This window comes from Ptychodera flava, chromosome 7, assembly GCF_041260155.1.
Source record: "Ptychodera flava strain L36383 chromosome 7, AS_Pfla_20210202, whole genome shotgun sequence".
Lineage (NCBI taxonomy): Eukaryota > Metazoa > Hemichordata > Enteropneusta > Ptychoderidae > Ptychodera > Ptychodera flava.
In genome coordinates, this window is record NC_091934.1 from 31,614,486 (window position 1) to 31,628,717 (window position 14,232).

The following is a 14,232-nucleotide window of genomic DNA, read 5'->3' on the forward strand; positions in this document are numbered from 1 at the left end:
CAACCGTGAATGCACGTTGACCTCGGCAGTTACACAAGCATGGTACGCTACATGCATAGCCCTACGAGTATGGCCGGGAGGCGGCGTAGCCAAAGCCGGACACTCTCGTCATACTCGTAGGGCTAGCTACATGCACTGCCGCGATGCCGATCGTATGCATTCCAAGGCCTATCCCGGAATTTGTTTCACAAACAACCTCAAAGGAGAGCAAACATACTTCTATGGACAATGACGAACACGTTTCTTGGCGAAGCACAATCAAACAGCAGAAGTACATGAAGTAGGTCATGGCCTTGGACTCTGTGCACGAACCTGATTGGACACTTCAATACCTTTGACCCAAAGTTATTATTCATCAGCACTTCCATGCCATGAGGCTAGGTAGAGAACGTATGTACTCATTTCTGGCGATCGAGCAGCGAGGGAAACAATCAATTACCAAGGATAAAGCTAATTTGCTAAACGATATTTTATCTTGAATAGTGAGTTGAATGAGTAATAAAATATCATATTTTTAATGTTCAATACGAGGTTGAAACACGGAGGACCGTGGTTGAAACCAGAGCTATCCAGCTGTAGCCAACCTGGACAAGCACATTTCACAGCGCCCTCAAACAGTCGATTGTTTTCACTTCTCATACGCGGCGTAACAGAAAAATTAAACTTTCATAACTTCATTAATATCCAAGCCACGCCCACCAAAACCTTTTCAGTTCTAGCCATTTGAATTCTGAAGATGTCTACCAAATTTGACTGAAATACGTTCAGCCGTTATTGAGAAAATGGACCAACAGACAGACAGACAGACACACAGACAGACAGACATCGCTGCGACATATGCTCACGTGTTCACACGTGAGCAAAAAATGGCGTCCACTGACGATCTGTGTTCGCGTTGTGTGAAGAGTCGAAATATTCATGGTTTTTCGTTTTGATGACTGGTCAAATAAGTTCGATTGGGACCTATTTATCTGATTGAAAGCAATTTCAACTTATTTTAGCGATTCAATAACTGCAAATCGAAGTATAAGGGAAGGATAGAAAAGCAGATGACCCAAACTCGCCGAACGCCATTTTGTTTTTGCGACCCTCGCAGAGTCGATGTTCGATTCTTTGAAATCTTTTTGATCGCTGTGCCTTGCGTACTACATGGTATTTAACGTAGATTTTCTTGATTTGGTACTTGTATAACACCATTTAAAATACACTGACGACGCAATTTTTGTGATCAAACGTATCCATTGGCGGGAATTTTACGTGAAAAATATTGTTTTGATTTCAACCCATTGCGGTTTTTCTGGCGTGTCATGAAGCCCTATCGAGCCATGTGCTTGATGTGTCGCACAGGTCTCCCGGTAGCTGTAAAACAATGCCGCTACGAATGCCGCTACGAATAGGAAAATTTACATCAAAGAAAGGTCATTTTGTTTCGATGTCCTATGTCCTCGAAAATCGCTGGCTCCTTGCACTCGTTTTCACGGACGGGGCATGTGAACTTCGTTTTAACTTAAACTGAAAGTTATACAATCAGAACACTGTAGACCTCTTCACTCTGTTCCTCTGAAATGGTGTTAAAAACGATGTCTTGTCATCAAGAGAAATGAAATCATGGTCGTAATGATTACATTGGTGTTGACTGCAAGTGTAGTCCAGTCAAACGCAACCAGCACGTGTAAATACGAAACACAGCCTATGTACGCATGCGCATTGTCCTTTAGTTCATTGCATGTCAGGTAAAAATGGTGTCATCGTTTATGCTAATGTTAGACCAAGTCGCTATAATCTCTTTACGCGAATAAACAGTGTAACGGAAGCGCAACGCGCATCAGGACAATAGAAATACATTGCGTTTCCCGACCGTTTGGTGGAGGGACTGTGATTTGACAAATGAACGACTGTGAAAGTGATGACACGCAAGGCATGGTACACGAAGTTATAATCGTAAATATCGCCATCATCGTTTTTCTTTTTGTTTTGTTTTTCGAACAGGAAGTTGGTGTAACAATTCATCGAGTGTCATCACGGTTTTTTTTATAATAAATTCGTACAAAATCCACCAGGGACTTTACTTATATGAAGTTAATGGGTATCATTGTCTTTGCCGGATGCTTTTTAATAATGCTATTATCACGTCCTGTGTCGTCAATTCCCACCAGGGGGTCTGAAAATGCTGGATAAAGGTGTCGTTACCTTGACAACCCGGATTGTATTTTTGCCGCATGAGAAAACAGTAATAATTAAACAAACTTGGATACTTTTCGCGGACGTCTTGAAATTCAGACATCTATAAATTAATCATCGGCTTTTAAGTTTGTGAAAATAGTCTCCCTATTCGTTTAGTCAAAAGAAATTTAGCCCTGGCTAGTATATCTATAAAATATGAACCTCAAATTTGCTATGTCAATGTTCATATTGGGAGACAGGATTACAAAGAAAGCTGCAGGTTTCATGTTTTATTTTTTTTGCATATCGAAAGCAGAAGGTCCTTGCATCTCCGATACTCGCCTCATGGACAGCACCTCCTAAAATAGTTTTTGCAAAGCTCACTCTGGTTTCCACACGAGCGACTACGTGACAAATCAAAAAAAGTACGACCAGGACTGTGGACAAATTCATTCGCTACAGTTTTGGGATTTGTAAGAGGGCGGCGTTGTGTGAGTGTCATTATTTGGCCGTTGGAGGCGCTGGTCTACAACATCCTGTGCTTCAGTTTCGATGCCTTTCAGATGTTTCCACCACAATCACCTGTAGACGTCAGTCAATGAAACTATATCTCCAGGGTGACGGAAAGTCGATAATGTGCAAGATGTAAACGGCAGCGAAAACAAAAGTACATTTGCAAATTGCAAACCCCATTTGGTGCGAGATTTCCACGTTTGTAGACCGTGGGGTGGCGATATAATATACATACCCTCATTATATATCTCCACTGTACAATATTGGTAAATTGTTCTGTTGTTATGATTTTTACACGAATCGCAAAGATACACGTACCCAAGGGACTCGCCACAGAATGGCTGGCCGTCAAAGTGATGTGTAGTGTTTTTTATGGTGTCGGTATACGACATAGCCACGATACTACTGTTTAAAAAATGACTACAGCGTGAGGGAGATAGACACTCTTACAGACACACTGATCACCGTCTCAATCTCTCATTGAGGGATACTCTAATGTATCAGAAGGTGGGCCGTGAGGCCTAACGTCAAAAACCCCTCTACGAATGTGGTTTACCTAAACAAAGCAATGTTTAGCACGTCGATAAGTTGTTTACACTTACGAGGTAGTGCAGAAGGCCTTTCCCAAACTTTGAAGACGGTAGCATCCTCGGAATACTTGATGCGTACACAGTAACCAGCATTTCGCAGAAACGCGGCGCCCATGATCACTAGGGGGATGACTTGATGAAATCGGGAGAAAAGCCTGGCGCTTTGACAGCGTCAGGAATTACACAATGTTACACACATGCCCATGATTTAAGCTACAATTAAGGTAATATACGCCTCAAATTGATAGTCTTAAACTTTTGCTCAAATTTCCCCCAGCGAAACTTCTACTTTCAAAATCATCAATAAAAATTTGGGGTCACCGTGCAAAGCTGGATACTGGAGAAACAAATCATCTTCAATCTAACCGATATTCTTGTGAAATACAAAATGGCGGCCATCCATTTTCACAACAATGAGACGGTAAAACTTTTACTAACGCTAAAAGCTTCAAACTGAGCCAAAACAAGAAGTCGCCCAGAAATTAAAGCATTGTAACGATTGAAGAGTTCAAATATCTGTCCCTTGGGCGCATACCAAAAGGCATAATCTTGCTCTTCACAAACGTCTGTGTTGGAAAGTGAAGAAAAGTGAAATTAATCATTAAAGGAAGAAGTTCAACGTCTCTCTATGTGCTGATGATTTTGTGTGATATTGGACGTGTTGGTTTCGTCACCACCACATCCAAACAGCCCTTTGCAGGCTCTGCGGAAATCCGAAGAATAGCAATACAGGAACGGGCTCACCGCGCCATAACTGAAAACAAAGTAGTTAAACAGCAGCCAGGTCATGGTAAACTCCTCAGTCCGTGACTTGAAACCCAGGTAAACAGTCGGCGAGAAAACCGCGACGAAAACCAGCAATTGTGTCGCCGTTTCCGTCGCAAAGCGGAGTTCGGGTCTGGTCAGTGTCGGCGGCCGTTCGACCACATGGCAGCTGACACGGTTTGCAGCTGCTATGCGGCGATTTTGGCGCCGAATGATGATGCAAATCTTGCAGCTCACGAAACACACCACGGTCAATAGAAATAGCAAACACGACGTGTAAAAGAGTATCAGGAAGTAAAAGACCGGGGTTTCGATGAGATACGTTCTCAGAACGACGACAAAACAGGGCAGAACAAATCCAATAATCCAAGTGGCAGCTATTGATGCTTGAACACGGTTTTCAGAAAATAGGTTTACGTACGTGAACGGCGCGAACTATGTACAGGTACTTCTCCAGCGACAAAAGAACAATGTTGGATAACGTCAGAAAGATGGCGGATATTCTGAAAAAGTTTAAAATCATGTTAAACCGAACACTTTTTACGATTGTGTACAGCGCCTGCAGAGGTATGACTAACAGACCAATGTATAGATTGGCGACGGAGAAATTCAAGACAAGGCGGTAGTGACAGCGTGTTCTCAGCGTTCTGTTTCGTAGAATAGCTGCTCCTACGACTGAGTTACCAAAAGTAGACACTATCGCCTGAACACAGAATAAAAACATGTAAAGCAAAGATTGTCGTCCAGAACTCTGTGTAATTTCTCCCACTGTGATGTTGGTAGTGTTAAACGCTTCCATATCCTCGACTTCCAGGAAACGTGTTTCGTGCGCACATCATCGGCTTACGGCCCACAACTTTAATTCGACTACCCGGACACTCTCATCGATGTATCTGCGGAGTCTCGGCTCACGAAGTAGACGTGTAATGTTGTGGTTTCAAATGTCCCAAGGTACGACAATCGCGTACAACGGGACCTGCAGTTGTCGCGAGTATCAACATAAACAGTGTTTTGGCGGGAAGAAATTGACGATTATCGTTCCTTTGTTGTGTAACCTCCCATAGGATTCGCAGATGCTTAGATCTCGCAAAATATAATTTCCTCCCCTAAGCTTAATTGCCATCCATTGTTTTCCAGTAATTTTTTTTTCTACAAAGGGAAACAACAACATGAGGTTTGTCGCAACATATATAAGTTAGGCCAACATTGATTTTAGGGTCACGTGATGGAATTGCAGTTTACACTTTGTATCCTGTTGTTAAGGTTGCGACACGGCAGTATTGTCCATGTACTGTAAAAGCTTATAGGTGTCCCGGTGGAAGAACTGTCTCACGGCAGGCGCTAATTCAGTCTACATGCCAGCATCTCAGTCGATTTTGTTTCAAGTTAGACACATTTCACCAGTTGATAAAGATTATGAAATGCGACTTGAAGATTTGAAAAATTAAAAACGATGAAACATGACGAGGAATACTTCTTTTAAAGCTCATTAATTGCTTAAAAATTGCAATCTTTAGGCTTAAAATATATAAATGATAACACAAAATGTAAGAAGTCATATAAATATAACCATAGCTTAGCTCATCGCTGAAAATTCAAAAGGATAATTAAGGTATATAGAATGCACCCGGGGACAGATTTTCGGAATCTCAAACTTTTGCAATGCTATTTTGGTCTACCACTTGTTCGGCCGATTTTGAAGCTCACGAGGTAACGAAAGGTTTCACCGGCTTATGTTTTGGAAAATCGAAAATTAATTTTTCGCAGTAGAGGTAATACATGGATGGCGGCCATTTTGAATTTCACGAGTCGGTAAATATTGGGTAATTCGTTTCTGTAATATCAAATTTTGAATGATGAGCCCTGATTTTTTTCTTCGTTTCGAAAGAAAGGATTTCAAGTTTGATTGCGGACACTTTTAGCAAAAGTTTAAGCATTTCATTTTCGAGGCGCGTGCTACATTGAAGTTTATCAGAGCGAGTTAACATAAGATTTACATGCAAGGCAAAGGCATAACATATCGTCCAAACAAAATTTTATTGCGCACCAAAGGCATAACTGACATGATTGGTAATCGTTGGCGATTGGCAGATCGCATACTTTCTCAGAATTACTAAAGGTACAAGAGTTGACAAAACACAATACGAAAAAAGGGTTATTGACGCAAAGATCTTTCATCCGGAAGTATTTCTTGACAACCGCCGATGTGCGCCGATTCATCAATCGTCTGTCTTCAACGGTCCAGGCACGGCCACTACGCCCCAATATATGGAGCTGTGCAGTAGTTGAACGCGATTGTCACTAATTTGGGAGAATTGGATCTTCGTATTCTTCAAATTTCTCTAAAGTGATAGGTGGCCTTTAGCTGAATGTTGTAATGTTACGAATTACTCATAAAACAAGTGCATAACTTAAAAAGAAAAGCAGATGAGCTTACATTTGCAGATTAAACTGACATTACTTCACCATCCAATTATCCCAAATTAGTTCAAATCGTGTTAAGGTTTCTTTGTATCCCTGGTCGATGGTCTTTGTAGGTTGTATTCCCCAAAAATTTCGGACAAAATTTGTTGCGCACGACATAATAAACCCATTTTGGCACCTGGTATACAATAATTATTCCAGATTCAAACAAAATTTTCTGGAACACCTTGGGTGAGTGAAGATTATGTTCTTCAAAGAGACCGTATCCAGGACCAGAAAACTAGATTGTAGGAAGAGCAAACTAGACCGCATGACAAGCAAACTACTCTGTAGGACTAGCAATTTGAAACCAGACTAGTAAATTAGACTGCACTGGGCCGGGGGACCCGTTGATATTGGCCCCGGTCCCACGGTGTTCCAAGATAATCCCAAATGGTTACGCTCTCCGTTTTAACAGTATCGCAGCTTAAAATTAAATTCACGGAAAAAAGCTATGACTCTTACATCGCCCTGTTTTCTATGCAATCAATTTTTTTTTACGCGAAAGAGTTTAATTTCAGTTCTGTGTCATTATAATCCTGCTGCACTGTATTTTGTACATTATAACTACAGATTTTGTCTAATTGCTATTTTGATTTCAGAAAAGTCCGGGTGTAACAATTTTGCCCTCTTGTAATGGCAAATCAAAGTACACATTACTCACATTAGGTAACCCATGATACAAGGACGGCCATTTTGTGTTGTCATCTATTGGCAATACTGTGATCTGTGAGTGTACAACAAAGGCACCATCATCTGCATAATGAGTGAAAACATGTTTCAATGAGTTAATTCCCCGGCAAAAGGATTCTACATATTTGATGGTCCAAGCAATTTCAATCGGTCGGCAAAGAACTTTGCAAAGTGCGACCTCTATTGCCTACACATAAAAACGAAAGGACTGTTCCCGTAGCAGACAATGCGGTATCACAACCCCCTCCCCCATTGCTCCGATAGATTAGTTGCATTCTTCACGACACTGTAAGTACCTTCTTGTCGAATTTAACATGCATCTTATGGAACAAAAAAAAATTAGCGTCTACACTGTATGTCGAAAACAGGACTCTAAGAAAGCCCTAATGTTGATTGCTTAGAATATGTAAACTTAAGTGGACACGGTGAAGGGGCTCCATCCGTTTATACCCTACAGACTATACATGTGTTTACGTTACGTTACGTTAAGTACATGATTCAAAAGTTAACGTAACTGTTAAGTACAAAACCTGCCATATTCCTCTGTAAATATAAGCATTTTCTAAGCTACACGTGATATGTATATCTGTGTCTCAGAAGGCTCCTACTCATGTTGAAAGGCGAAAACACTGGTTTTACGGTAGTCAGATATGAAGGTCACTTAAAAAGACCTACAAAACACATTAAAAATTCACATTTTCTTTGCAACTTGTAACGAAATGGTAAGTAGTAAGCTTAAATAGTAAGATCGCTTCTAAAAAGAGAAAATCTGTTGAGCCGTTGCTGATCGTCACGATCAGGCTTTCTTTGTCATCTAATAGTTCAAGCAAATGAGACACCATTTCTCTGTCGTCGTCCTCTTCACCGGATTAATGTCAATCGTGTACAGTCAGCTCTGGCCTAACCACATTTACGGTTTGCATGTAAAGAAACAAAATGAGTTTTTTTCGGAAGCGGCCTATCTGCTCAATGCACTTCATCCGCCATATTGCTTTGAATCGACTTCATCTGCGCATGTTCCGTGACCCCTTCATTGATTGGTTTATTCTCTGTGGCACTACAAAAGGTCATAGTTTCGCAAGTGTTCCCTTTGAATAATATCCCGGCAATCGTTGAACACGCGTTCGATGTTTTTGGTGTCGACTGCGCATGTGAAATGTGGATAACAAAATTTCATCGACTTCAATTTTTCGTCTTCTTGAGTTATTCTCTGTGGAGGAAATAAATTACAATTGATTTAATTGTAAAAAAATGTATTGGCTCTAGCAAAGATGTGTTACATTGCTTGCAGCTAAAGAGATATGACATTCTGCTTTCCTTGAGAAAATGTATTCATCTTTCCGGATGGATCACGTGCACACCGTGAGAAGATTTGGGAAACAAAAATTCCAAGATTTTTACCTAGCAAGGTAGCAAATACTATAATTAATGATACATTCAAAAAACAGTCTTTATGAAAATGTTCATCATAATACATGAAGGTTGACCTGTCCTTCAACTTCTGTCCTACTTGAGCCCAAATACACATTTTGACCAAATTTAAAACACTCTCTTCCAAATTCGACATTTATTTTCGGAATCTTGGAAGAGCACGAGACTGTGCAGTACTTAACATGTGTACCTGTTGAGTCGTGAATGTTTTTCTTTTCAAACCTTTTATCGTAAATTTGCTTGCTTTTCAAATTATTTCGGAGCAGAGCAAATATCTTTGATGTAGAAAAATGATATGTTCTCGGTGCAAGGTGACCACGTTTATGTGGGTCATTCCAACTTTCTTTCTTTCCTGTCTGCCTTTCTGTGAGCAGCAGTGTTGCTCTTGTCCTCGTCTTTCTGTCTACGTATCTGTCTGTCTATCCGTCTGTCTGTCTGTCTGTCAGTGCCAAGTTGTTTACGCTTTCCTAAATCAATGAGAAAATTCCACTTACCACAAATCTGTGGAGAATATACGACTTTGCTTTCAGAATCTCCCGGTCTTCCTCTGCCGACGATACTCCTGACATAGAAAAGAGAGGGAAAAAGACACTGCGATTAAAACATTCAGCCATCAAAGCATTTGAAAAAAGTTTTATACTGTTTTGACATATGTTTCAAAAGTCAAAAATAATTAAACAATGTGGATGGATTTAAAAGTTATAAGTAACTGTCTTACTATACATGTCATACTTTCTAAAGAGTCGTCCCCATGATTCTATTTTCTGAAATCCAATATTAAAATTCTTAAAACTAGCTTGAGAACACTTACTGTAAGATTTTCAATTATACGAACAGTCGGTAGTTTCAAAACTGAACTTTAAGTACCAAATTAGGGCTCGGCAGTTTACTGAATTAAAATCAGAATGTCATTGACATCGATATTAGCTCCTTCTTTGCTCGGTATAAATTTAAATTTGTGGGAGCGCCCTCTATGAGATGATGCGGTGTAATTATCCCAACTTACTTCTACTATGATATGCATTGGCTCTCGGTTCCCTCACCGGTAGACAGAAACACGTAGGCTCTCTTTCAAACGCATCGGTTTTGATCATGCCTGCAAGACAACGCATTTACCATTATTGTAGTTGAAAATCACACAAAACGGTCATTATATTTGCTCAAGAAGGTCAGTGTTTCCTATTTAATTCTCACTAGCTTTGACAAAGCATCTTAAGTCAGAGTCTGAGTCAGCTTCGGCGACGATTTCGGAGGATGTAGAAACAGAAAATTCCCCTATAAAAGCCGGATTATCGTAAATCTATGCATATGTAAAAAACACGCTAGTGATCGGACGTGCCGTCTTTGGTCCCAGAGTCCCATAATTTGGCCATGTTTCAGGCTTTCATTGTCATTGAATCTTGCATATGATATCTGTAAAATATATTTGAGTCTGAAATTACAAAATGACAAAATGTTCCCTTTTTTTATCGGAGAACGCATGTTTCAAAATGTGTTCCCTGTACATGACAAGACAAAGCCAGTTTAATGGCAGGATAGACTCAATTTTAAATACGAACGTGTACTTACTACTCTCCTTTCTAACAACAAATTCATTGAACTCCGGAAAGTATCGCCCGATCTGCGTCCTGCCGCCGAGAACCTTTTCGGCTAAAATGTCAGTTTTGTTGAGAAACAGTATCGAAGACACGCGTTTGAGATACCTGAGAATTTAAAGGAAACCGTTTATTGTGAGAGAGTTGAAAACTGACGTCAGGCATGTTTGTTTCTATCGGCACTTTGTCCATGAGCAGTGCCCTGTCAGTGTCATACCGTTGCGAACTGACGAATATATTCTGTACTTGTTGCAAACAAATTGCGGCAGGCGTGTACGGCTTTTTGCAAACTACGTTTCATTTGCTGTATACTTCCAAACATATCAACAAAATTCAATATGGTAGACATATTCTGGTGTGTGCCAAATCTATGGGATGAATATAGGTTTAGCAAGAATCTGAACTTCTATTTTCGAAGGCGCCAAAATTGGTCAAAACAAGCGGCAGACAAGAGGTTTGGCAAAAAAGTTTATGTCCTCAACATCAGCCAATCCAAACACACGTACATGTCAGCCAATCCAAACACACGTACCTGTCAGCCAATCAAAATACACGTACCTGTTTTTCCATATTCTTGTAAATAATTCGAAAGCTTCTACAAGTCTGTTCTGTGAGGGGTCTTCTCTGAGAACGAGGTCGTAACCGCTACACGCCGCTACAAAAATCAACGCCGTTGTGTCTGCCGAAGAAAGAAAAAAATAATTCTGTTAATTGGCTGCTTTTGGACGAAAAATGTACGTCGATGGGCAAGATACCTGTTGTTGTGTCATATATGTTGTTACGTTGATGGCAAAACTTGACATGCACACTCAAAGTTTATGAATTATTCAACCGTTATCCCCATGTACCGCACAATATAATGTGAACTTTTAAAATTTGCCAATGATCTTTAAATTGAATAAAATTTTCCCATGGTAGCTGTCTGCAGTCACCACATTGTATACAATACGTCCGTGCTCGGAGAACGGGTTAAGCGCCCTCACCGTTGAAAAGCTGTATCCACTTCATTCTCTGATCGCGCTGACCGCCAACGTCGAACATGCTGAAAGTGATACAAGAGACGGTTATGCAAAGAGAAGCGGCATTGAACGGAATACAGAAACATCTTCCTCGCTGATATGGAACTGAGGAATTAGCAGGAATATGATCACTTGGAGCGGGAAAATATCACTGATGTATGTACTACAACTTACATCGAAATGAAATTAAATCCATATGTACACGTTGTACAATGGGAGGCTTTGGGTTTCCGAGTTTCAAGAGAAATATGAAAGCTTTACTTCGTGTTGTCAGTGTGCACGTGTCTGTCAAAGTGGAAGGAACACTTACTGAAAATTGACTCCCTTCACTTCAAACTTCGTCTCGAAAATTCCCGTTGTCATGGTTCGACAGCGAAGAACATCCTGTATGAAATGAAGTTGCCGGTCAAAAAAAGAACCAAAAAAATCAAATAAACAAATAAAAAAGCGAACAAACGAGAAAAACAGGATCGATACCATTCGGACTTTTTATGACGTTCATCTTGTAGAGAATTTTTTCTGTCATTCCTTGTTTAAGTTTATTCATGATTCAAATATTCGACGACGAAAAAGACTGACACACGTTTAACTCGGGGACGGGGTAATTAATCATATGTATTATCTCATGTCATGTCACTGAACATATCCACAGAGAATTTCATTGCATAACTCCACATAGCCTCAAGGGGGCGCACTTCATACTCACCTGGTCAGTTGGCAGGTAATCGTCTTTACTTACTTCTTCAGTTTTGTCTAGAAAACTATGAGAAAGAAAAGGATAAATAAAGTCGTCTTGAAGTGAAGGAATCGGTTACGATGGCGCAATCGCCTAACAGTGGCCTGCGAATGTCCGGTGTTGTCTGCTCAGTGACGGTGCAAAGTGGTGAACGATGCACTTAAGTTTTCTAACGATAAAAAAATCATGGTTCGAAAGAGGGAAAAAGGCTTCTGTATATTAGAGTGACGATTTCAGTGACACGATAGTAACGAAACTGAAAGATTTAGCCGTATGCAGGCGCTCAAGCACTCCGCGACCTCCGACCCGGAGCGCCCGCACACGGTTGAATCTTTCAGTCCAAGAATTAACAGGCACCAAAGCAAGCATAGTGACAACTTGTGACGATTTTAATAGTTTGCTCCTTATTTTTTTTCAAATTTATCAAAACACTTCATGCAAAACAATAAAAACTATATATATATATATATATATATATATATATATATATATATATATATATATATATATATATATATATATATATAACCATTATTTCATGACTATTAATTCATTTCCACGATGGTTTCATGTGTCGCGTCTAAAACCTGGGTCGACTACAAGCATGGTCACACCCATGCATTCAGTATCTTTCAACATGTCAAACAATATTAGTAGTATCTCGTATCAAACAAAATTTATGAAAAAATGGCCGACTTTGTCCCTTTAAATAATTATGCTCATCCGTGCGTTTTGATTGGTTATGTGCTGATGGGAAATAGCGCAAGGAGAGCGTTAGTCCATCCCTTTGGATACTTACTACTTCGCCGAGTCGATGAGCTGGTATTCATTTGAACGTTCATACGTCTGCCTGACACCCTTGTCTTGCCACAGGGCAATCGTGTATTCAAAAAATTCCTAAATAAAAAGACCAGATCACACCAGTAAATACTTCGTCCCGCTCTCAGTGGCACGGAGTGCAGTAGACGCAACCTTCCATCAGTCAACTTGGAGGTAGAATGCGCCTCGGAGACAGATATTCGTGGACTCAAACTTTTACAATTCTTTTTCTGATCTACCACTTGTGGGGGCTCATTTTAAAGCTCTTTGTATGAGAAAAAATTTCACCGTCTCGTTTTTTTTCGAAAAATTGTTCTCCATAGAGTTAACACAGGTATGACTGCCATTTTGAATTTCAAATTTCAGTAAAATCTTGGCTAATTTGTTTCCTTAATATGGTCACCCCCGCTTTTTATTCTTGATTTTGAAAGAGAATGGTTGAAAGATTCCTCGAGGACAGTTTGAGCAAGTCTTTCACTTTCGAGGCGCATACTACCTTAAATATAGTCTTGATGCAAAGGAACAATAATATACAGAAAGACCGCCGTTTGAGGATATATCAAATCAAATCGCGTTTGTTAGAAGAAAATTGGGTTTTCACCTTCTAATCTATAATTGGTTTCACTTATTTACTTTTTTCCAAGCCTTCATGTCAACGTTTGAGTGAATAAAGCTAAAAATTAACTTTCAAATGTACAACTTTTGTAAAGTAGCTAAACCTGTATTATTTTGATTATCTTAAGAAAGCGGTTACTCGCCAATCAAAAACTTCCAATGAGATATGATAAAAATAAAGTTGCATTACTTAAATATTTTCGAATAATCATTTCAAGTTCAAATACATCATAAGGATTATGAAAATAAATCAATGATAAATGTTTAAAGAATTATCAAACAAGTTAAATGACATCAGTAAAATAAATAAACGTGAAACAAACATACACACAGAAATCGGGCGATTTCATTCAATACAAGCGTGCATGCTAAAGCCGTGCCAAAAAAGTTGCAAATTTAACATACTTTGTTAGTTGAAGGGGAAATTTTGCTAAAATGTCCGGTAGGTGGCTTACCTTCGGGAAGTCATAATCTGGACGACTTGAAACATCTTGAATGTAGTCAAGACGATATTGGTTTTCCGGGTTTGCCAGAGGTATGGGCGGAGTCAATGTGCTCATGGCTTCAGTGATTGTCTGTAAAGTAATGCAGATACATTGAATAAACATGAGGGATAACAACTTGGGGACGTAAATGAAAATAAGGGCATGAGAGAGAGAGAGAGAGAGAGAGAGAGAGAGAGAGAGAGAGAGAGAGAGAGAGAGAGAGAGAGAGAGAGAGAGAGAGAGAGAGAGAGAGAGAGAGACAGACAGACAGACAGACAGACAGACAGACAGACAGACAGACAGACACGCACAGACAGACAGACACAGAAAGAGAGACAGACGGAC

The 14,232-nt window shown here is 39.9% G+C and overlaps 1 protein-coding gene across 1 annotated transcript in view; it reads right to left on the reverse strand.

Moving 5' to 3' along the window:
• Nucleotides 1–6,051: 6,051 nt before the first annotated feature.
• LOC139137277 (guanine nucleotide-binding protein G(s) subunit alpha-like) overlaps nucleotides 6,052–14,232 on the reverse strand; it is a 29,043-nt gene continuing 20,862 nt past the window's right edge. Inside the window, exons 5-14 of the mRNA XM_070705278.1 lie at nucleotides 13,858–13,977; nucleotides 12,768–12,865; nucleotides 11,939–11,993; nucleotides 11,543–11,616; nucleotides 11,197–11,255; nucleotides 10,772–10,892; nucleotides 10,188–10,321; nucleotides 9,625–9,714; nucleotides 9,113–9,180; nucleotides 6,052–8,397 (exon numbers count right to left, since the gene is read on the reverse strand). Coding sequence (XP_070561379.1) covers nucleotides 8,245–8,397; nucleotides 9,113–9,180; nucleotides 9,625–9,714; nucleotides 10,188–10,321; nucleotides 10,772–10,892; nucleotides 11,197–11,255; nucleotides 11,543–11,616; nucleotides 11,939–11,993; nucleotides 12,768–12,865; nucleotides 13,858–13,977 — 972 coding nt within the window. The 3' untranslated portion in view covers nucleotides 6,052–8,244. The remainder of the gene's footprint in view (nucleotides 8,398–9,112; nucleotides 9,181–9,624; nucleotides 9,715–10,187; nucleotides 10,322–10,771; nucleotides 10,893–11,196; nucleotides 11,256–11,542; nucleotides 11,617–11,938; nucleotides 11,994–12,767; nucleotides 12,866–13,857; nucleotides 13,978–14,232) is intronic.